The sequence below is a fragment of the Trichosurus vulpecula genome, chromosome 3, assembly GCF_011100635.1.
Source record: "Trichosurus vulpecula isolate mTriVul1 chromosome 3, mTriVul1.pri, whole genome shotgun sequence".
Classification (NCBI taxonomy): Eukaryota; Metazoa; Chordata; class Mammalia; order Diprotodontia; family Phalangeridae; genus Trichosurus; species Trichosurus vulpecula.
The window spans coordinates 225,771,187-225,795,867 of NC_050575.1; the positions used below are offsets into that span (position 1 = coordinate 225,771,187).

The 24,681-nt window shown below is 39.7% G+C and overlaps 1 protein-coding gene across 1 annotated transcript in view; it reads left to right on the top strand.

The window, feature by feature from the left end:
• The window catches only part of PLCG2 (phospholipase C gamma 2), a 174,742-nt gene that overhangs the window by 63,317 nt on the left and 86,744 nt on the right, over nucleotides 1-24,681 (top strand). The window contains exons 4-6 of the mRNA XM_036751202.1: nucleotides 13,357-13,450; nucleotides 14,893-14,940; nucleotides 23,324-23,408. Coding sequence (XP_036607097.1) covers nucleotides 13,357-13,450; nucleotides 14,893-14,940; nucleotides 23,324-23,408 — 227 coding nt within the window. The remainder of the gene's footprint in view (nucleotides 1-13,356; nucleotides 13,451-14,892; nucleotides 14,941-23,323; nucleotides 23,409-24,681) is intronic.

A 24,681-nucleotide genomic window follows, 5' to 3' on the forward strand; every position in this document is an offset into this window, starting at 1 on the left:
AGTCATGACACATGGGTCCCCTTAGCGAAATGAAAAACCAGTTTGGATGTGTTGGTTTTGTTGGGGGCCCAAGGCGCTCCTTTCCTGGGGGCATTTAGTCTTCTTGTCTTGTAGTGCCCAAGATGAACGCTAGTAAAGAGACCACCCCGAAGATAATTGCGGCTTCTGAGCTGCAACATCTGTTCCAGAGGATGATGAATGTCAAGAAATTCTACAAAGAGCAAGTCAGCATAAATCTCAGTACTTGTTAACTTGTGTTTGAAAATAGGCACAGTGGATGGGAGAATGGCAAGAAATACATTGGAAAAATATGCTTCAAGATGAAGACATTAAAGAGGACTCCTTTCTCCAATCTATCTTTTGCAAATTTACCAGAATGATTTTCCCAAACCACAGGTTTGGTCATGTCACTGTTTTGCTCAAAATCCTTTAGTGTTTCCCTATTGCATTTAAGATAAAATACAAACTCCTCAGTGGTATTTAAGACCCCTACAGTCTGGCTTCAGTTTACTTTTCTGGCCTTAATTTATATTATTTCCTTTTGTGTGCTCTGCGTTCTAGCTAAACTGGATCCCTCGCTATGTCACAATGTGTCTGTGTCATCTCCCTAGGAGATGTCACCTCGACATCTCCTGTCCCCATGTATTTGTGCAGGCTGTCTCCCATGAATAAGTGAATGCAAAAGCATTTATTAAGTGCTGACTGCATACAAAGAACTGTGCTAGGTATTGTAAGATTATGGAATGAAAAACGAGGTATGGCATCCCTCTTCATCTCTGTCCTTCAGATTCCTGATATTCCTTGAAGGCTCAACTCAGAAGCCACTTTGTTATGATGCTTTCCCTAAGGGACCAACTGAGCACTTTGATTTCTCCTCTGCTCCTTTACTTTCTACTATGTAGACTTATCACTGCACATGCCAGATATCCCAAGAGAATATAAGCTCTTTGAGGGCAGAGGCTTCTTAATTTTTTGTCTTTGTACCCCCAGGGCAGCTAGGTGGTGCTGTGTATAGAGTGCCAGGATATAGAGTGCTGTGTATAGAGAGTCAGGACTATGAGTCTTCCCGAGTTCAAATCTGGCATCAGACATTTACTAGCTGTGTGACCTTGGGCAAGTCATTTAACCCTGTTTGCCTCTATCTCCTCATCTGTAAAATGGGCAGGAGAAGGAAATGGCAAACCACTCCAGTATCTTTGCCAAGAAAAAGCCAAATGCGGTCATGTAGCATCAAATATGACTGAAATGACTCAACAACAAAAATTCCCAATGCCTCCCATGGTTTTTGCACATAGTAGGTTCTTTATAAATGCTTATTGAATTGAATAGAAGCCAGAGACTTGTGGATTAATCAGAAACTTCATTCATCCTTGTATATCATGAATACTTCTTTTAAGAAAAAGTTGGAATGTGCTGAATATGATGAATACTATATCATGAAAAATGAAGTCTATTATATTTGAACCAACCAGAAATTAATAGAGGTTATAAAAGTGTGAGCTATTTCAGAATTAGTGACCTGCATGCAGTTAACTTGTTAAAGGTTAAAAGAACATCAGATCCAAAGAAAGTGTAGAGATGAGAAGATGGCAGGCACTGTGTGTACTTACAACGGCTCTAAGCCAATCTAGTTAACTAATTTATTGATTCTGACGAAAGGAAAATGAGTAAAAGTGAACTCACTGAATCATATGATGACAGTTTTTTGTAACCAATGAAAATAATCACCACAGTGAAGAGATGAAAAGAGTCCAGAAGCCACATCGGCAAGCAGAGAGTAGATCTTCTTGCCAAGGGGAGAGACATGACAAGTAAAGACAACATTGCTTAGAATAGAAACTTATTTGAAGAAACATTACTGAGTACTGTAATGGAAGATTGACTTTTAAAACAGAAAAAAAGCCAGAGTAGAAAATGAGCCTGAAGAAAGCTTCTCATGAGATCAAGCTAAACCAGATCATTCCTAGGACAATTTTAGGCAAACCTGTAAGGGGGAGAATCAACGCGCAATGGAAGAGAATTGTGAGCATTTCTGTAATGATTTATTCTTATAACCAGTGACAGTGGAATCACCACATTTGGGCTCAGTTACCAGATGTACTCTTTGAGGAAATGGAAATGGAAGTCAAGAAAATGAAGTAAGGAAGAATATCTGGGTCTGGCTAAATACTTAAAGAAAAAAAAAAATCTGTCCTTTAGGCAACGCAGTTATAAAGGCCTTCAGGGATTGAATTTCAAGAACTCTCAAGGGAAGATCCAAAGAGAATGGAGAAGATCAGGAATGGTGCTTTTTAAAAAAAGGTTCTTGAGAAGACAGCAGTGGCTAGTGACTGAAATGCCTATTTTCTCATTTCTGTTGTTGTTCAATCATTTAGTTGTGTCCAACTCTTTGTGACCCCATTTGGGTTTTTCTTGGCAGAGATACTGGAGTGGTTTTCCATTTCTTTCTCCAGCTCATTTTACATATGAGGAAATTGGGGCAAACAGGATTAAGTGACTTGTCTAGGGTCACATACCTAGAAAGTGTTTGAGGTCATATTTAAACTCAGGCCTGGTGTTCTATCCACTGTGCCACCTAGTTACTCTTTTCTCATCTCCAAGAGGTCTTTAAATATTGCTCTTGTATGTATCAAGTGTATCTTTGATAAAATATGCAAAAAATCCCTTTCAGAATAACTGCAAAATGCACAAATATCTAGGAGTTAGTCACCAAGACAAATTTAAGACTTACTTAAATACAGTGGCAAAACACTAAAGAAATAAAGAGAGACTTAAATAATTGGAAAAAATACCTGTTGCTTGTGAATGGGTCATACAAATAAAATAAAAATAAAGATACCACCTGAATTAATTTACAAATTTTGTATAGTACAGATGAAATTATCCCAGGACTGCCCTGTAGAACTAGTTAGAATAATAAACAAAATTCATTTGGAGAAAAAAGAAATCCAAAATCTCAAGGGAAAGAATGAAAAAAGTGGGAATAAAGGGAAAATAACACTTCCAGAACTCAAACTGTAGTCTAAATTATTAGCTACCAAGACCATATGGCAATAGTGAAGGAGGAGAAAAATAGCTCAGTGGAACAAAGAATCAGAAATTATTAAACTCAGTAACCCAGTGTTAAATAAACCTGAGAATGTAAACTACTTGAGGAAGGACTTCTTTTTCAACAAGACTTGCTGGAAGAACTGGAAGGCTATTTGGCAAAAATTAGGTTTAATACAGCATTTTATATTATATACCATGATAGTTTTCAAATGGACATTTGATATAAAAGGTCACATAAAAAATTTGAAGAAAATGGTTGGAGAAACTTTTCATATTTATGACTAGGAGCGAATTCTTAATCTTATAAGAGAAAGAAGTTGCTAAAGATTAAATAGAAAATTTCAATAACAAAATTTGAAAAAAAAAGCTTTAGCATGAACAAAATCAATGTAACCAACATGAGAAAAAAATGTCCATTTTGTCTGAAATACTTAAGATAAAAGTCTAAGATCTAAGATAAATAAGGAATGAAAACAAATATATAAGGCCAAGAACCATTCTCTAATGGATGAATGGTGAAATAGTATGAACAAATAGTATTTAAGAGAAGAATTGGAAACCACTAACAGTCATTGGAAAGACTGCTCAAAATCACTGGTAATAAAGGAAATGCAAAACAAAAACAACTCTGATGTTTCCTGTCCCACCTTTCAAACTGGCAGGTGGCAAAAGACAGTTAATGTTGGAGTGGACTAGAGGAAGATAGGCCCACTAACAATCATTGGTGAAACAGTGAATTGGTCCCTCCATCCCAAATGATTTAAAATTATGTGGAAAAAAGTGACTAAACTATTCATACTCTGACTCAGAGATATTTTGCTAAGCATATACCCCAAAAAGGTCAAAGACAGAAAAAAAGGTCACATATATACCAAAATATTCATAGCAGCTTTTTCTTGGGGTGTGTGTGGTTGCAAAGAATAGGAAACAAAGTGGGTGTTCATCTACAGCTAAATAAATTGTGGCACGTGAATGTAATGGAATATTATTACCTTATGAGAAATAACATATGAAGAATTCAGAGAAACATAGGAAGACTTATATGAATGATACAGAGTGAAGTAGGCTGAACTTAGAAAATAATGTATATAATGATTACAAAAATGTAAACGAAACTTTAAGACAAAACTGAACACTGCTTGTTCCCATGGAAGTAGTGAGAAAATACATCTGCCTCCTTTAGTTGGAGAGGTGGACAGTGGATATGGAATGTTGAATGCATTGTCACAGATCATAGATATGTTGTTTGGCTTTGTTGAAGTATTTAAAAAATTTTTTGTTGCAAAGGAAAGTTTGCTGAATAGGGGAGATTGGAGGGAGTTTATTTAGGAATGCATATGAAGTAAGAGCAAAAGGCATAAATAAAACTAAAAAAGAGAAAATATGAGAAAAGTTCACTTTCAAAGGTGATTCTCTACAGCAGTCTTTTTTTACAGGCACTACTGAAATAAAGGTTTTGAGGATACAGTACTAAAGTCTGCATTTGTTAATTTTTTTAAAAAGACATTTGATAGTGAGTATTGTGTGTGGTCCTGTAATCTTGAGGAGACTGAGGCTTATGGATCACTTGAACTCTAGAGTTCTAAGCTACAGTAGGTCTAAAGCTAGCCCAAGTGTCTGAACTAAGTGTGGTATTAATATGGTGAGCCCTTGGGAACAGTGGGCCACTGGGTTGCCTAAAGAGTCTTAGGTTAGAAATAGAGCAGGTTAAAGTTTATGTCCTGATAAGTAGTGGGATCAGGCCTGTGAATGTCTGCTGTCCTTCCATACTAGGCAAGATAGGGAGACTCAGTCTCAAACAAAACTAAAGACCCAAACCAAAAACATTTGACTTCTTATAGCAAAATGCAACCTTAATGGTTCTCCTTGAAAGATTCTTTGATAGATTCAAACAGAGGAAACTTCATTCATATCAAGGAAGACATGAAACTAGGGAAGACACATTTACCCAAGATGTTTGCTATTCTTGTGGAGTTTGTCTTCCACAAAGTTCAGATAGAAGGATTCTCTATAGATCTTGAGTTTCTCTAGATGTTGCTGTTTGTGGAAGATATTGTTGGTTGCATTAAACCCTATTTATTGCAAGGCCTCGTTGATGAGATTCGCAAACACTGAAAAGAGATTATTTTACTAAGTTATAGAAGGCCCACTTGAATGGATAAAGACTTCATATTACCTAGATTATGAAATGAAGTTGGATGTGTAAGCCCATTGAGCTAGGCTATATATGTTTCATAGTCATTTCAAATGGATAGTTAAGATGGGTCCCAGGATTAAATAGGTGGAGGAATGGGGGGTAGGTTGTTTTGGGAAAATTGTGCAGTGATTTCATTGATCCTAATTTCTCTCTTCTGCCAAAGCTGACCTTTATAGCACTAATATTCTTCTATCAATGCCTTATGGTTGTGAATCTTGAAGCACTATGAACTCTGTAAAGAATCAAAATTGTAGATGACACAAAGGTTGGAGAAAAGACTTAGTGTGTTGTAAGTCAGCTGTAGTACTTTGCCAATGATGATCCAGATATGAGAAGGGATACAAAACGTATCCTTTATCATAGATGTAGATAACCAAAAAAAGCTGGATTGATCATTTTTCAAGCATGAGAGACAACAACAGATGGACAGCCTGAGTACTACTCTGGTATCCATGAAATGGGGCAGCTAGGTCACACAGTAGATAGAATGCTGGGTCTGAAGTCAGGAAGACTCATCTTTCTGAGTTCAAATCTGGCCTCAAAAACATAATAGCTGTGTGACTCTGGGTAAGTCACTTAACTCTGTTTGCCTCAGTTTCCTCATCTGTAAAATGAGCTGGAGAAGGAAATGGCAAACCACTCCATTATCCTTGCCAAGAAAACCCCATATGGGGTCATGAAGAGTCAGACGTGACGGAAATGACTGAACAACAATAAAAACAATGACAATCTATGAAATATTAAAAGAATTAGGAGAAGGCCTCCAATTGATAAGAAGAATGTATCAAAATATAATAGCACTTTTGATAGGAAAATATTGGAAACAGAGGATTCTAGGAAGATGATAGAGTATGTCAGAAAACTTGGTTCTCCAAATTTCCTCCACAAAAAAAAGACAGAATATCACCTCAGACTAGCAGAAATAAATGCGGGGTAAAGCAGTTTTCCCCCTAAGAATTTGAGGAGACCTCAGGAAAGATGGAATCTCTAGGGCCAGGAGGTTCCCCCCGAATGAGGTGCAAACACTTGCAGGCTGACTCTGCAGATCAGCTTTAGAAACTTTCACTTTGAAGACAGCGTCTGATGGCTGAGTAGGAAAAGATTGAAGGACCTTCCACTGCCGAGAGATGCCAAGCACAGCTGTGCTGACCAGACTTATCCTGGGTTGGGGCTGCAGGGAGAAGGAGCTAGCACACACCTGGTGAGTGCAGTAGCGGAGGGGCAGGGACCCTGTTGGCTGTGGGCACTTGTAGGAGAGCAGAGTCCCTGGTTTCATTTCTGGGTCAGAGAGGATGGCTGTAGTTTTCAGCCATTGGAGGGACTGTGGGGAGCAAGATTATTTGTGCAACAGTATGGCTGGGGGCCTTAACAGTGGCTTAGGAATGGAGTGGAGAGCCCAAGGTTGGGCCCAGGAATAGACCTCAGAAAATAATGGTAAGAAGGACCTGAGGCTTGGGGCATCATTCTCCATGCCTTGGGACTGCAACTTGATTACACTAATAGCTGCTAAAAGCAAAATAAAACAATAAATAAATAAATAAATGAAAATGAGTAACCAAAGGAGGAAGAACCCAACCATAGAACGTTACTATGGGGATAGAGAAGATCTCGGTTCATATTCAGAGGAAGATAATGGAGCTTAAAAAAGTCACCCCTTTTTCAATGAGAAACGTCAAGTGGTCATGGAAGAACTTAAAAAGGATTTTAAAAATCAAGAGAGATTGAGGAAAAATTAGGAAAAATAAATAAGAGCAATCCAAGAAAAATCAAGAAAATTATGAAAAAAAGGCAATCCACTGGAAATAGAGACTCAAAAACTTAAGGAAGAACATAATTTCCTGAAAACTGGAATTGGGCAAGGGGAAACTAATAATGTCCCAAGACATCAAGAAATCATAAAACAAAATCAAAAGAATGAAAAATTAGAAAAAATGTGAAACATCTCTTTGGAAAAACAGATCTGGAGAACAGATCAAGGAGAAAATAATATAAGAATAGTTGGACTTCCTGAAAATTACAATGAAAGAAAAAAATTCTTGATATAATATTATAAGAAATTATCAAGGAAAATTGCCCTGTAGTTCTAGAACTAAAAGGCAAAGTAGAAATAGAAAAAAATCCACTGATCACCACCTGAAAGAGATCCCAGAAGGAAAACTTACAGGAATATCGTAGCCAAGTTTCAAAGCTCCCAGGTTAAGGAGAAAGTATTGGAAGCAACAAGAAAAAAAATTTAAATATTATGGAACTACAATAAGGATTACAGAAGACCTAGTAGTTACTACACTGAAGGACTGTAGGTCTTGGAACACTATATTCCATAGAACAAAACAGCTGGGGTTACAACCAAGGGTAACTTACCCAGCAAAGTTAAGTATAATCCTGAATGAAAAAAATTGGACACTTAACAAACTCAAAGACTTTCAGGTTTTTGTGACAAAACCCCCAGAGATGAAGGGAAAATTCAACACATAATATCCAGGAGAAATATAAGGTAAACATTAAAGACCAATTATAAAGTCAAATTCTTTATTGCATATATGTGAAAATGATTGTCATCATTATTTGGGTAGTTTGAAAGAAAGGTGTGGACTGAGTTGAGTATGATGGGGTGATTCTAAAAAAACAAAACTGTAGGGAGAGATAAAAAGGAGTAATTGTCTCATATAAATGAGGTATAAAAGGAAAAATTGATTTAGAAGAAGCTAGTGGGGGGGGAGGGCAAGTGGTGCTGGAACCTTACTCTAATTGGAAATAAGTTAAAGAGGGAACAACATACAAATTTAGAAGGGTATAAAAGTATTCTAAATTCAGAAAGAAAGTAAGAGGACAAGGGTTTAGGGTGAGGCAGGGGAGAATAAGGGAGGGACTCTTTAAGGGGTGGGTAAGTTAAGGAATAGGAGAGCAAAGTAGCAGGTGGAAGTAAAGCAGGAGTGAGGAGGCATAGATAAATGGGGTGAGTACAGTGAGGAAAAATAGGAAGGAGGAAAATACACAAGTAATTGAAGCTTACAATGTGAATGGGGCAAATTTACCCATAAAATGGAAACAATAGCAGATTAAAAATTAAAACTCAACAATGTGTTGTTTTCATGAAACATTATAAAAATGAGAGATATACACAAAGATAAAGAGCAGGAGTAGAATTTAGCATATAAAAAAAGCAGTGATCTCAAACAAAGTTAAAATTAAAATAGATTTAATTGAAAGTGAAAAATAGAGAAACAACATTATGTATCAATAATATTATTCAATTTCGCTTTACACCATTTAAAATACTTAGTATAAAATACCTGAGTATATACCTACCAAAACAGACACAGGAACTATATGAACATAAACATAAAACAGTTTTTATACAAATAAATTCAGATGTAAATAATTTAAGTTATATTTATTGTTCATGGTCAGGTAAAGCCAATATAATTTAAAAATGACAGTTTTACTTAACTTATCTGTTTATTCAATGTCATCCCAATTAAATTACTAAAAATTATTTTACTGAGTTAGAAAAAATAATGAAGTTCACTTGGAAAAACAAAGTCAGGAACTTCAAAGAAACTAGGGAAAAAAGATGTCAAGGAGGTAGATTCAGCAGTTTCAGACCTTAAACTATATTATAAGGCAAGAACATTGTTGAAGTGTAAAAAGGATAATTTTGATTATTTTAAGTTTAAATTTTTTTGTATAAATAAAACCTATGTTGCCAAGAACAGAAAGAATGTAGGAAATTTGGAAAAAAAAACTTTCATAGACAATCTCTCAGATAGGAAGTGATTGGGTTGGAATATTGATGCACAAAATGATGAGCGGGTTGATTTAGAAAAACATGGAGAGCCTTGAACTTATGAAGGAAGATGCTGTGTACCCTCAGAGAAACAGATGACAAGTGGAAATAAGCATAGTATGGTCTTACACATATGTCTATGAGTGTGTATGTGTGTGTTTATAGATACTATGTATGTATGTCCATGCTTAATTGTTGCCTTCTTGGGAAGGGGGAAGGGTCAAAAAATAAAGTTAAAAAGTACACAGCAGAGAACAAAAAGGCCTAACAAGGAAGCAAAAAAAAAAAAGCTGGAGCTTTGAAAACAATGTACAGTGTTTGTTCTACAGGTTTTCTTGAAATAGAAATTTATTGTCTTATATTGAATCCTCTCTTATGGTCTATTCCGTACATGGCATTTTTCTTTTCTTTTCTCATTTCGTATTTAAATTTAAAATAAAAAAAATACCAAAAAAATTAACAAACAATTGGAATCAAAGTAGGTGTTCATTGATTAGGGAGGAGCTGACCAAAATTATGGTACATGAATGTAAGGGAATATTACTGTGCTGTTAGAAATGAAGAATGTGTTGAATGTAGAGAAATGCGGAATAATTTAAATGAAATGATGCAGCGTGAAGTAAGCAGAGCCATGAAAACAGTATCCAGTCACATAATTGGATAGAGCTACCAAAAAACCAAAAGTGAATATTGCAAAATTACACAGAACAAGTATGGCTTCAAAGAAGAGATAGGAGACGATATCCCCACCTCACTCCTTTGCAGAGGTGTGAGAGGTCCATGAGTGTGGAACATTGTGTAAACCTTCAGAATTTTTTTAATATATTGATCAGCTGTGCTGATTTTTCTTTTCTTTTTCTTTAAGAATAGTATTTGTTATATAGGATGCCCCTCTGGGAGGTGAAAGGGAGAGGGGTACTGAGAAACTTTTGGTAATATAAAAAAGATATAAATAAGATTTTATTTAAAAATGGCCTCTAGCATGCTGGGGAGATCCTCTACAGAGGATTTATGGGAGGACGTGCACAAGAATTGCGCAGGAGGAGTTTTGGATAGGTTATGATCTTTATTGGTGGAAGAGGTACCCACAATGGTAGAATAAGGTAGGGTTCTGTCAGTGTTCAAGTACCAAAGTATTGCTATTACTGCTGCTAGGAACTGGAAAGAGTCTGTCGTAACGACACATTGAACTAGGAGTCAGAACTCTAACAGCCTTGAGCCTGTGGAATACAGTTGACTCTAGAAGAAAATGAAAAAGGCCTCTCTGGAGCAAGGAAAATAGCTGTCACAAAGCACATGCACCGTATTCAATAGGAGGCACTATATATAAGTGTGTGTGTATATATATATATATATATATATATATACACACACACACACACACATACACATAATATGTATATATATATATATATATATATATTTATCTGGAATTTTAACTTTTTTGTTGTTGCTGTGTTGATGCCTTTTAATTTTTATATATTTATTTCTGAATACACTCCCTGACCTCCATCACTTAATGAGCCTTCTCTTGTAGCACAGATTAAAAGTAAAAAGCACTTAAGTAATACCCCCAACATGTTGATGTATCTGACAGTACTCTACCGTGCAGAGTCACATATAGTTCTTCCTTTCCCTGGCCCCCTTTCTCCTTCAACAAAGGAGGAAGTGCATTTTTTTTTCATTTCTTCTCTAGGGCCAGTTTGATTGTTTTACTTACATAACATTCAGTTTTGTTTTATTATTCTTTGCTTTTATATTGTTTCATCAGTTCATGTAAATCTCATGTTTCTTTGAATTCCTCATTTTTGTAATTTCTTATGGCATATTATATATACTATTACATTTATGGACCACAACAACTTTTCCCTTTTTTTGTTTGTTTTTTTTTTGGAGGGGGGAAGGCAGGGAAATTGGGGTTAAGGGACTTGCCCAAGGTCACACAGCTAGTAAGTATGTCAAGTGTCTGAGGTTGGATTTGAACTCAGGTCCTCCTGACTGCAGGGCCGGTGCTGTACTAACTGCACCACTTATCTGCCCCCACAAAAACTCTTCTTTAACCAGAAGATTATAGATCTGGATTTTGAAGGGATTTTAGAGGTCATTGAGACCAACACCCCCATTTTAGAGATGAAGAAACTAAGGCCCACAGAGGTGCCAAGGTCACATAAGTAGTAAGTGGTAGATACAGGTGATAAAGGTCCTGTGACTCCGAGTTAAGTGTTCTTTCTACTAGATGAAGTTGTCTCAGTTGATGTGTCCTCACTTTGTTTCTAGTTATTTGCTGCTACAAAAAGGGAACATTTTGGGACCTTTGTGTCTGTCTTTGACTTCCTTGGATGATGTGCCTAGCTGTGGGATCTCTGGATCAAAGGGTAGTCACATTTTTTCATGTTTTTTTCACCTAATTTCAAAGTGAGGGAAAACAAGGTAACAGATTAGAAGCAGGGAGGATATATTAACAGCACATAAGAACTAAAGACACACTCTCAATATGGGCTCATAGATTGCACTTACCTGCGATAGAGTTAATACGACATTCCAGGAAACTGCTTAATAAATCTTAAAGGACTATTGAAATGTGGGTCATTAATGGGAGATGTTATATTTCATAACCAGCTCCTCTCCACTCCCCACCCGGGTTGTGAAATGTTGCTGCCCATTTATAGCTGTTCTTTTGGAATGAGCTCTCCTCTGAAGGACCATTTCACCCAACATTGTGTTCTCATGTCAGTCATTGACAAGAGGACTTTTAACACACAAAGTGTTAAAATTTTTAAAAAGACCTTTGGATGTTTACGGGCAGCTTTGAGTTATCTGGGAAACACAGATACGTGAAGCAGCCTCTTCCCAGGATAAAATATGTTCAGATTTGATACTGGCTTGTGTTATTGATCTTGGGGACAAGGAGTATCTGGCATATTAATGAATAACTATGTAAATTAGCCCTTTGCTCTCTTTCCTCTGTTGCAGTACAACTTAGCTGAGCAATGGCGGAAAGATCCCTAGATATAGAGACAAAGAAATTAGTCTTAGTCCCATCTCTGCCACTGACTGACCATATATGACTCTAGATAAGTCATATGCCCCCCGATCCTCAGTTTACTCATTTGTAAAATGCAGCTAGGTGGTGCAGATAGAGTGCTGGGCCTGGAGTCAGGAAGACATCTTCCTGAGGTAAATCTGCCCTCAGATAATAGCTGTGTGATGCTGGGCAAGTCACTCCATCCTGTTTGCCTCAGGTTCCTCATCTGTAAAATGAGTGGGAGAAGGAAATGACAAACCACTCCAGTATCTCTGCCAAGAAGACCCCCCCCAGTGGAGTCATGAAGAGCCAGACATGACTGAAGTGACTGAACAACAACAAAAAAGGAAGATTGGACAGGATGATCCCTTAGGCCTTTCCCAGCACTGACACTTAGACTGACAAACTTGGTGCTGCCTCCCTTCTAATGACTGAACCATTTTTGTCTCAGTAATTCAAAATATCTGTGATTTAGTGGGTGTGGATATTCCTTCCACCGATATAAATTAATTATAGTAGAATGGTATATTAATAGTGTCATGAGTTTCTATGGTGCCAAAATTCATCACCTAGTCACCAACCGCAGCTTTCCAGTGTTTAGCCTCTCTCCTCTCTTTGGATTGTTACTTAAAACCTTTCCAGGAGAAAAAGGCCTCATTTGCACAAGAGTGTAGTTATCTGTCTTTACTTTTGGTTGGTGAGGTGCTAGAGACTTGATAGCCATTAAAAGAAAAGAGGGAAATGGGGTTCTCACTGCTCTGAGCTTTGGTTCCTGAGAAACCGTTGTTGGGGATGGCTGTGCAACCTCTCTCAGCCTTGGTTTCTTCCTGTGTGAAAAAAGGATAATAATAAATTAGGCTCTTTCTTTCTTGGTTTGTTGAGAGCTAGCGACACGTGCACAGATGATTTCCTGATGCCTGTTCTACAACAGAGACCAGAGAAAACAGGAGAAGGTAGTTTGGTGGAGGCTGGGATGGGGGCCACTGCCTTAGACTTGACCAGGGTCGTGCAGTAGTGTGTGACAGAGCATGGATGAGAACCCAAGTCTCCTTGACTCCAAATTCGCTTCCTTTCCAACAATGGCACTTGGTTCAATTTCATGCCATCTGCTGAATCTCTAGCCCTTCACTGCATGTTTTCTTGGGATGGGATAGCCTGAAATATCTTGGGGACCTCAGGAGACCCTTTTTGCCTAGATCTGTTAGGAAACAGGCCCAGAGACCCACGAGCAGAAGCACCTGAATGGGGCCACCCATCAGGCATTCCATGTAACAGTCCCTCTCTTCTTCTTTTCAGCGGACTCCAAGGAAGATGCTACTAAATGGCTTTGTGGCTTGACAATTTTGCACCAAGAAGCCCAGAGTGCCTCGACGCCAGCTATTATTGAGAGGTACTTGGTCTTTTCCTTTCTTTTTTCTTCCACTTATTTTGGTATGTTTGGGGAAGGTGTCATGTAGAGAGAGATTCAAACCCACCTACTTGAGTCCAGAGGGGGCACTTAATAATGATTGCTCTCTAGTCATATACAACGATTGGATTTTATCCCCAGGGTCTTGTGCTCAGTTTGCTTCTTTGTGGATCCAGACCCTTGATTTCATTGGTGAAAGGAACTCCAAAGGAGGAAACTGTTTATCAGTGTAGATCAGTGTCCATATTGCAGCTTAGATTCTTAGAAAGTCATTTCCAAGAAACTGAGGACTTAAGTCAGTCACACAGCCAGTATTTGTCAAGGCAAGACTTGAATCCAGACCTTCCTGATGCCAAAGATAGCTCTCTATCCCTTGCATCAAATGACGTCATATATTATGATCAGTTATCGTTAAAATTGGGAGAGAACAAAACACTTGAATAATATAAAATGGAAAAAACGGTGATTCAATACAGGATTAGTCTAAGAATTGAAATGACAGCATTGATCAGTAAGGAATCAAGTCCCATTAGTCCTGGGGTTGGCGTTCTTCATGACGTCATTTTGTAAGGGCTGATAAAGGTCTGGGACTTTCAGTCTCAATGTGTATGAGGATTTTTTAAAAAAAGTTAATCTGAAGCACTTAAATTTATACCATCTTCTAATCAGCTTTTTGAACTTAACTTCGTTAGAGTGATTCATAGATGTCTAGAATGGGAAGGGAGGTCAAAAGTCACCTAGTTCAGTCTTGTAACTTATAGCACCTCATTCAGGTTATCATCCTGTTACTCTTTGAGTGCCCTTAGGAATGAAGAGCTTCCTCTTTTGTGAGGCAGCCTGCTCTGTCACTGGACACAATAATTGTTAGGAAATGCCTCCTTAGTTTGAGCCGGGGTGTGTCTCCCTGTACCTTCCATCCATTTCTTCTAGTTCTTCCCTCTGGAGCTACATAGACTGTCTTCTGTCTCCCATAATCTGTCAGATGTGTGAAGTCAGTTATAGTTCTCTCTCTAAGCCTTCTCTTCTCCAGGCTAACCATCCTTAGTTCCTTTAGCCAGTCCTCATAAGGCTTCTCCTTCAGTCCTCCCCTTCTTCTGGTCAGATTCCTCTGGACATGTTGTCTGTAATGCCTCCCATAACTGAGTGTGAAGACTCCAGTTGGGTTTTGACCAGGGCAGAGGACAACAAGTCTATCATTTTCTTTATTCCAGATGCTAAGCATCTCCTAAGATGTCCTCAAACTGTGAAAAGGTGTTTGTAGCTAAAGGGTCCCTGCAGGAAATATAGTTGAGTAGAAAGGCCTCTGGTCTGGGAGTGACAGAATTAGCTTCCTGTCCTAGCTCAGGACAGAATTAGCTTTTAACGTGAGTGTAGGTGAGTTTTGCTATTTTCCTAATTTTTTGTCTCTCATTTTTTTCTTCCAGCTGGCTAAGAAAGCAAATTTATTCTGTAGATCAAACTCGGAAAAATAGGTAAGAATGTTTTATAGCTTATTTTCTGGTTCATTGGGATTCTAATTCTTATTCTATATATTAGAGAATAAAAACATATTTTACGGAGAGGAGAATGTTAGGTAGTTCTAGGCATGCGTCATCACCTGACATGGAAAGAGCCTGAGGATGTTTACTGTTTCTTAAGACTCTTCTTTGCTGATGTCATTCTTTAAGATCTCATGGGGGCTCGGAAATTACTCTGAGTCCTTGAAGGCTTTGCCAGTGGACCATGAGATCTCCTAGGTTATACCGAGCTGAACAATTGCAAGCTTTAGATACGGACTTGGTGTTGGTTGTTGTGTCTGTCTAGGTTCCTAGCAAAGATGGCGGTGTGTGAGGTTCTAGCCAAATCCAGCTCTCTTTCAAACCACCTCAAGAACAATAAAAATTCTGCTAAATAATGCAGGGTATTAGCAAACAGAAGAGAGGAAGGACGAAAAATTTAGTAAGTTAATCCACATTTAAAAAAACTCCAACTCAGCTCAGGAAAACAGCTTGTCACATGATTAATTACCAGTGAATGGATTTCTTTGGTTACAACATTAGTTGTCTGCCAAGATCTTTAGGGCCTATGGTCTTTGTCAGAAGGAGCGTCCATGCCATTTAAGTGGTAGATATTTTGAAATACCACAATTAAAGAATAAATAGAGTGGCAAGAATATGAGCTACATATTTGAATATGGATTCAAATCTTACCAGTAATGTTTACTACTTGTGTAAATTTGAGGAAGTCACCTAACTGCCTTAGTTTCCTTAGATTGTATCTGGAGTCCCTTTCAGCTCTAGATCTATTATTCCTATGACCTTGCGGTTCAGGAGACCCCTTTATAATGGAAGGACTTAGTTTGTTTTGACCTGGCCAGTGTCCCACTGCAGCTAACAGAAGGGGATTTCTATTGTAAGGGAGTTTACATTGTATTGTGTTTCTAGGGTCCAAGTAGCCTCCTTTGGGGACTCAGGGTCGCTTTGAGTAATCTTTGGCTCCCTGGTGTCCTGAAGCTGGTCCTCCTCTCAGGTATGCCCTGGGAGGGAGTATGGGGTCGCAGGCCTCACTTCTCCTCCATAGTCAGCCTGCTTTAAACTAGACTGTCTGGGAGAACTTTGGAGGAGTCCAGAGGAAAGCAACTGCTTTTTGCTTCTGGAGGGGTATTGCTGTGATTTTCCCAATATGAGGGAGACGGTCAGTTTGGTTTTCAAGTTTCATTTCTTGCTGGCTATAAGAGAACATTGACTTGTTCAAATGATTTGGGAACATCAAGGAATTTACAAGGTCAGTTGACAACCCCACCTCTTTGAGGTTGAAGATGTTGTATTCCATGATTGTCTTGTCTATGTAGGTGACTCGTGAGCTGTGAGCAAAACTGGGAGATTCTGGTTTCTGGGGCACTTTTTTCTCAGCCTTGTGTGGCCCAGGATTGTGATTTGGGATTGTTTGCTTTGGCATTGCCACACTGACATCATGACATGGGCTTTTCCCAGTGTTAAGCTCCTGGAGGTATTTCTTAACTCTGAGTCCAACTTTCTTTTTCAGGGCTGGGTCAAAGTGTTCCTCTGTCTGGCACCACCTCTCAGCCTCTTCAAAAATACCTCATTTTTAATCTCTTACCTTTTCTTCAGGACCCAGCTCAAATATTACCTTCATTCAATCATCTTTGACTGCCACCTCCACCTTAACCAGCAGTAATCCCTCTCCCTGAGTTGTCATGAAACTTATTACCTCTTCCTACCTTACTAGTCTTTTTTACACATTACTCCTCTTGATGTACTCTCCATTCCCGTGACGCTAGCCTTCTTGCATTTTTCCTCCTACATGGAATTCCATATTCCATGTCTTTTCCCGTGCCTGGAGTGCTTCCCACCTCACCTCTGCCTCTTGGCTTCCTTTCAGTCTCAACTAAAATCTTATCTTTGGCAAGAAGCCTTTCCCAATTCCCCTTAATGCCAGTGCCTTCCCTCTGAGATTACTTTCAGTTTATCTCGTGTGTGTGTGTGTGTGTGTGTGTGTGTGTGTGTGTGTGTGTATTCTGTATGCAGTTTTTTTGCATGTCTCCTCCATTACACTGTCAGTTCCCTGAGGGCAGGCACTGTTTTCACCTTTCTTTGTATGCCTAGCCCCTTAGCACAGTGCCTGGCACGTAGTAGGTGTTTGTTGTTGTTGATCCTTCATGAGGGTGACGTCTTGACTTGTTCATAAATTGGATTTAAATGAGGCACAGCTAGGCCAAGTCATCATCCTCACCCTCTCCTCCCATGAAGTCCAGTGGCAAGACAAAAGTTCTCAAGATGACGGGTGGTGGCCCAGGATGCAGTGGGCGACCTTGGCCTTCCTAAATTAAGATCTTTCCCAGGTTTCAGTTTATCCGAGGCCGCACACATTCAGGGACTAAGGACCTAGCCCTTAGTAGGTGTTCAGTTGATGATTGTTGACTTGATTTCCAGTCTTGTATCGCTGGCCTCTCAGTCAATAGTGGAATCATGTGAATTTGATGAACAGCTTTTGTAGGCTGTCTAGTAGTGCACATTTTAGACTATTCCTGTGATTTCAGTGATTTGAGGAGCCCCCACTGAGGGACCCTCTCTATTGTTGCGGGTCTGCTCCTGTCCTGCCCCTTAGTCCAAGAGAGCTGCCATGGCATTAGATTAAGTGACTTTCTTGTGTTGTAGAATTTAAAAAAATACTTGAGTACCTCGCTTCTTAGTCATCTTCTAATTGACTCAGAAACCCAAGTCAAGAACTTTGTGTTTCTGGAATAATTTCCCTAGGGTCTTATTTTTATAGGTCTTTATATTCTGAGAGTTTGAGTAGGGGAGGGACCTGGTCAGACCTCTGCTGTGGAATGTGGTTTGGAGTAGGCAGAGAGTTGAGGCAGAGGGGCCAATGAGGAGACCATTGTAATAGTCCAGGCAGGAGTCGTTGCGAGGGCCTGAACTGGAATAGTGGCTTTGTTAGTGGAGAGAGGATATATTACTGCATTTCTTCTCTTCATTCTGTTCCAAAGGTGATTGTAAATCGGGAGTGCTCACTTTTTCTCCACCCAGCAACAAAAATGAATAATTTAGTGTTGCATTAGGGCCCGGTGTTTTCTGAGGAAATGACAGTGTTTCGTCAACAATTCATTTCATGGAGGCAGCTGATTGGGTTGGAAGCTAGAAAAGACAGGTTCAGGAAAAGAAGAGCTGTCAGATCTCACAGTCTGTAAAACCTCACTCTGAAATGGGAGAAACAAAGGGGCTTGGGAGCAGCTGCTGCGTGCCTTGCAGCTGTTCGCAGGTGGAGCGTGGTAAGGAATTCCAATGGAAAGTAGAGGAGGAATAAGGCTCCAGGAGGAGGGCAGATGTCTTATTGGTTAATGAGGCAGTGTGGGGTCATCAGTGGACCATTGGACTAGAGGTATGGGGACCTGGATTTGAAGCCCACTTCCGACTCTTATTAATTGTGTGACTGTCTCTTGCCCTCAGTATCTTCACCCATAGCATGGGGTTAATTAATACCATCCATCTCACATGAGTTTTGAGGATCACATGAGATAAAATATATGTATCTAAGGTGTTTTGAAAATTTTAAAGCTATAAGCTTTATGTGATGCTAGAATTTTATGATTTCCTTCCCATTCCTGTCTGTAGTGATATGACTGATTTCTTAAAGAGGGAAGACAAACTGAAGTGGGTTCCAGTGTTTTGCTACCCAGATCACCTGCCTCCCCTCCTCCCGACAGATTGACTTGGTGTTAGGCACCCCTGCAGGAAATACTTTCGCTATTTGAGTTTTAAAAGGTTTACACTTCCTTTCAAAGTCTCCAGATATGTTTGATGGTAAAACACTAGCGCCTTAACCTTGGTTGCTACCCAGCCAGCCAGAAGGAAAGGCCAACTCAAATGAACCCCTCTAGTTGAAGTTAGGTTCTTTTATTCCACAGCTGAAGTGGGTCATGTTGTCAGAAGTGCAGAGGAAAGAATGAATGGATATACAATAAGGAGCCAAGGAGAAAAATAATTATAATTTTTAGAAAGCTGAATACTGGTAGGTAAAAGGTGATTGGAATCAAAATGTTCTGCTGATGAGGGAAAAAAAAAATCCACTTTGTCTGAAGAATAGAGGCAAAAGACTCTGTCTTCTTTTTCCCCTTGATGTATGTTAGGAGCAGATGTGAGTAGTGGCTTTTTCATGTGAGGTTTGGAGGAAGGCTGGGGCTCTGGACATATGTGACTATCTGGTAACCCCTTCCTCCCAACCTCCCATTTGCTCACAAGCTCAGTATATATGCCAGAAGGGTGATGCTGCCTGGCAGCCGGTGCTGTCTCAGGCTGCATTGGGAGAGGCAAAGAATGTAGAATGAAGGAAATTATGGGGGCTGCTCTGTCCCGTCAGACTCTGGGCAACACACTTTTAGAAGGCTGTTGATTGGCTGGAGAACATTCAGAGAATGGTGACCAGGGAGTCGAGGAATCTTACTGTGATATGATGGAGTTATGTCTACCCATGTGACCCTGAGCAAGTCAAGTAACTTGCCTACGTCTCAGTTTCCTCAGGTGTAACAATGTATGGTTTAGGCTAGATGGAGTACTTAGGTGCTGGACCTGGAGTCAGGAGGACCTGAGTTTGAGTCAGGCTTCAGATACTAGCTATGTGACCCTGGGCAAGGTGCTTAACCTGTCTGCCTCAGTTTCCTCATCTGAAAAGTGGGGACAATTTTAGCGCTTACCTCCTAGAGTTGTGGGGGGTCAGATGACATAGTATTTATAAAGTGCTTTGCAAGCATTAAAACATTATGTAAATGTGAAACAATTTATTAACATAATTATTATTATATAACTTCTGAGGTCCCTTCTGGCTCTAAATCTGTGATGGGGTAGAAGTTATTTATAAATAAGGAAATAGAGCATTGGATGGGTTAAATTTTCAGACTAATTTAAGCTTACGGTTCTTTAAAAAAAGCTAAATTAATCTTTATCAATACTTTTTGTTTTTCCATTATAGTATTTTGGAAGATGTAGCTCCCTCACCATGAGCCCCTCCCTTATAACGAAGAAAAAGAGTTAAATAAAACAGATAGTGTATGTAGCATTCTATCTATACCCATAGTCTCTTACTTCCTATCAGAAGGAGTTTCCTCTCTAAGACCAAGATTGATTATTAAGGTTCTAACTGTGCCTGCCCTAGGCCTGCTTTCGGTGTATGGTAAATAGGGCACTGAATTTGGAGCGAGAGGACCTGAGTTTGATTCTTGGTTCTGTTATTTACTACTTCTGTGAGGAGCTTGGACTTTTCATGTCTTTAGGCCTTAATCCACTCATCTGTAAGATGATGGGGTTGGATTAGATGTTCTCTAGGGTCTCTTTCTGCTTTAAATCCTGGGATCCTGTCATCCTCACTGTCCAGGCTTCCTCTCAGCTTCTTTGCCCCAGGCTTTCATATAGGCTTTCTACCTAGAGCTGTAAGACCTGAGAACTGGACCTCATAGAAGAGGGAGTTCAGAGGACATTTCACTGAAGCACTTATTCCCTGACAATGTAGTATGCACTATTTCATGAAGGAGCCCATTTTGATTTTTCTACTTTTGGACAACTGAGATTTTAAAGAAAGTTTTTCTTTCTGTTGAGCACAAATCCACCTCCCTGTAATTTTTACCTATCGATTCTAGTTCTGCCTTCTAGAACAGTAATTTCAAAGTCATGGAAATGGGGTCTATTAATCTGTACACAAGGATCCCTGCAGCTACATGCTAACTTAATTTTTAAATGCATTGTTATCTGTGTTTTATTGAATTTTTATTTATTTTATTGAATATTTTCCCAATTGGAACTTTGCTTAATAACCTTTGGTGAAGCGGAAGTCACTACCCTGTGCAAGGAGCTGAATTCTATTTTTGCACATTTTTAATCCTTAAGTTTTTCCTGATATCTGCCTCTGTAATGTCTACCCATTGCTCCTTTAAGGCCAAGAAGAATGAGTCTAATCCCACTTCTATATAACAGCCCTTTGTACACTTGGAGACAGCTGTCTTCGTCTCTCCATCCCTTGTCTCCAGTCCATGCTGGTATTTTCCCAGTAACTCTTCATGTGACTTCTATAGTAGCACAGCACTCTTGCATTTGGGGCTCAGGTTCATTCCTCCAACTTCAAGTGTTGCTACTCTATTCTTGTGATCTGTAATGGCCCAAATTGTGCCTCCTGGGTCTTTCTCCTTGTCCCATTTTAACCCATATGAGTTTTCTTTGCCTTCCAGAGCTCCATGACTGTACTAGCTGCTAGAGCCATCTTGATCCCTGACTTCTTTTTATAGGTGTTAATAACCTACTCTCCTTGGTAGTTTCATCCATACAAGGTTAGAGCTTTTCAGAAGGAACTTAATTGGATAAGCTATGGTAGGTTCCCAGCCTTCCTTTTGCCTGCTTTCTTTCCTATTCCTCCTGACAGTGACTAATGGGGCACTATGTTAAGCACTTCACAAATATTATCTCATTTGATCCTGAAAGCAGAACCATCCTCTGTGTCTTCTTGCATTTCTTACCGTGGCCACCACATGGTAGGTACTTGGTGAAAGTTTATGGACTGATTTTTCCCTCGTGGAGAAGGGTCAAACACAGTGGTTACATAAAGACTTAACTTGGCTTGTCTTATGGGAACAAGGATTGTACAACATTGGAAATATTGAAGAATGTACGTTTTACAGAGCACAGGTCTTCAGTCCAAATTTAATTCAAGCCCAAATCACAGCAGATTTGCTTCACACGATTTAGGGGCACCTTAGTCCTGGTTGCCATGACTTAGAGAGATAAGAATAACATGGTAATGCCTCCTTATTGGTCATTAGATATAGTAGTTTTGTCATAATCTGTCTAATGTCTCCTGGGTTGATGTTAAAACTGCCTTTTTGTATTCTGTCCCTCATTTCTGCCAACTCATCTTTCGTGCCCAGCACATAACTCAGAAAGAAAAGCCAACAGTTTGTCTTATGGATGCTGCCATCAACCATCAGAGTGCCAACTGACTGTGAGCTCCTTGAGATCAGGAACTGAACCCCAGCACTTAGTACAACGCTTGACACATAGTAGGCATTTAATAAATGCTTGTTGACTAACAAAGAAACTAAGGCCCACAGTGGATGCTACATTTTGCGCCTTTAATACCTCACATTTCTGAGGAGGAGGGACATGTATTTCATCATTTGTTCTATGACCAAGATTTTTCATTGCAGTTAGCTGTTGTTTTTATTGTTCTTTTCATATACGCCATTGTGGTGATTGTATGTACTGTTCTCTTGGTTTTGGTTTCTTTGCCTTGTTTAGACCCAGCAATTGATAGAGCAGTGCTGCTCTTGGGCATACACCCACTCCAAGAAGTCAGTGATAGAAAGGGCCCATGTATAACCCATTTTTCATAGCAGTGTTCTTATTGGTGACAAAATTGGAAACAAAACAATTTTATATCAGTTGTGGAATGTTTGAGCATACTGTGGCATATGAATGTGAAGGAACAATATTTACCATACTGTTACCATGACAATGCCACTACTCCATGAGGTGCCAATCTGATGTATGAAGTCCTGCAGATAGTTGGAGGTGTAGGGCAGGAGCTCAAGGGGGAGATTCTGGCTAGAGACAATTGCATTCGGTTGATATTTGAATCCCTGGGGCCAAATCAAGTCACCAAAGGAAAGCGTGCATTAAGAAACAAGGTCCAGGCAAGAGATTTGGGAGCTCCCACACATAGGGATCGTGAAAAAGGTGACGAACCATCAAAGGAGATGGAGAAATAGCAGTCAGGTAGGAGAACCATGTCATGCCTTGGAATCTGGGGGAGATGAGAGATGATCAAGAAGGAGGTGGGGTCAACAGTGTTATGCTACAGACGGATCCCAGAACAGGACTGAAAAGAGGTGATTGACTTTGACAGTGAGGAGATCATTGGTCACTATGGAGACAATGGTGGACTCAGGAGCTAAAATGAACATGTGGTGAGGAAGTTGAGGAAGTGAATGTAATCTGTTCTTCCTTGAAGTTTGTCCATCAGGTTTTTTTAGGGTAGTGGAGGCTTGAATGTAATAATAACAACAACAGTTTACATTTATATGGTGCCTACTGTGTGCCAAGCACAGTGCTAAGCACTTTATAAATATCGTCTCATTTAATCCTGAGGGCAGGGATCTTCCCTGTGCCATCTTGCATCTCTTACCATGCCCAGCACATGGTAGGTACTTGGTGCCAGTTTATTCACTGATTTTTCCCTCATGGAGAAGGCTCAAACACAGCGGTAATGGAAAGACCTAACTTGGCCGTCAGTCAGTGTCAGGAGCGAAATATTGTCCTTAGAGGTGGGCCTGGGAAGCTTACAAAGGTACTTTCCTCTGTTCCTTTTCAGTATCAGCTTCAGAGAACTGAAGACCATTCTTCCCTTAGTAAACTACAAAGTTAGCAGTGCCAAGTTCCTGAAAGACAAATTCCTGGTAAGTTATAGAGCTGCCCTCCCACTTTGCTGAACTTGAGGTGAATGGTTTGCCTGGGGTGACCCTCCCACTCCTGCTTGCAGAGGCCTTGGCTCAGCACTCATACTCAAAATGTTTGTAAAGCAAAATAAAAGGCCTCTTCAGTTCTTGATTTATTATCTGCCTCTGCCCTGAAGTGCCCCAGAGAAACTTCAGAGTTGGGTAATTTGCTTTGAGGGAACAGTGGTCACTGGGCTGTTTTGACCCGTACTTCTCAAACAGGGCCTATTCTGGCCAGCATTCTGGACCTGATTTGCTTCAGCCTTTGCAAAAACATTCTTTTGAAAGCAGTGAAATAACGGTGAAAGCATTATATACCTGTGCAGCCACGAGAGCCATGCAATCAGTGAGACTGAGCTCTTTCATCTAATTCTTCAAAGCGCCAGCATCGGGGCTCATCTCAATGGGTCTTTATTTTTAGCAACATGAGCTCAGCCGTGAAGGTTCTGTCACACGTAAGAGCAACCGGGTAGCCTCCTAACTGGTCTCCCCGCACCCGCTCTTCCTCTCTCAAGCCCATCCTTTACTCAGTTGCCTAATTGACATTCCTAAAGCACAGATCTACCCGTATCATTCCTGTGCTCAGGGGTCTTCAGCAGCTCCCTATTGCTGCTAGGATAAAATACAAATTTCATTCTTCTTGGCATTGAAAACCTTGTATAATTTAGCTCCAGCCTCTCTTTCCGGGTGATTATACAATACTCATTCTCATGTCAAGCACTCTACTGGCCAGCAAACTGGCCTACTGTTGTTTCCCATATAGGATATTCCATTTTCCATGTCCTTGATTTTGTCCTATTTCCTCTGCCTGGAATGCTGCCCTCTCCCTTATCTCTTTTTGAGGTTTGTCTTAAATGCTACCTCCCGTAAGAGGCCCTTCCTAATTTTCATTCTCCTGCTTTCATCAAAATTTATTTTAAATATATTTAGCATTTACTTATCTGTGCTCATGTTGTCTCCTCACCCTAGTAGAATGTAAGCTCATTGTGGGTAGGGACTGTTTCATTTGTCTTTACATCCCCAGTGTCTAGTACAGTGCCTGACATGTGGTAGATGTCTAATCAACACATGATAATTGAATTAAATTCAAGTCAATCAAAGTACTCCAGGTACAGTTACCTCTCTGAGGCAGGAGAGGTATACCTCCTTATAACTGATGTCTGCAGCCTTCTAAGCTCCGGGCCCTAGAGAGGCCAAGTAAGGAGTACAGCCCCTCCCCAGATTCTTCCCCCAG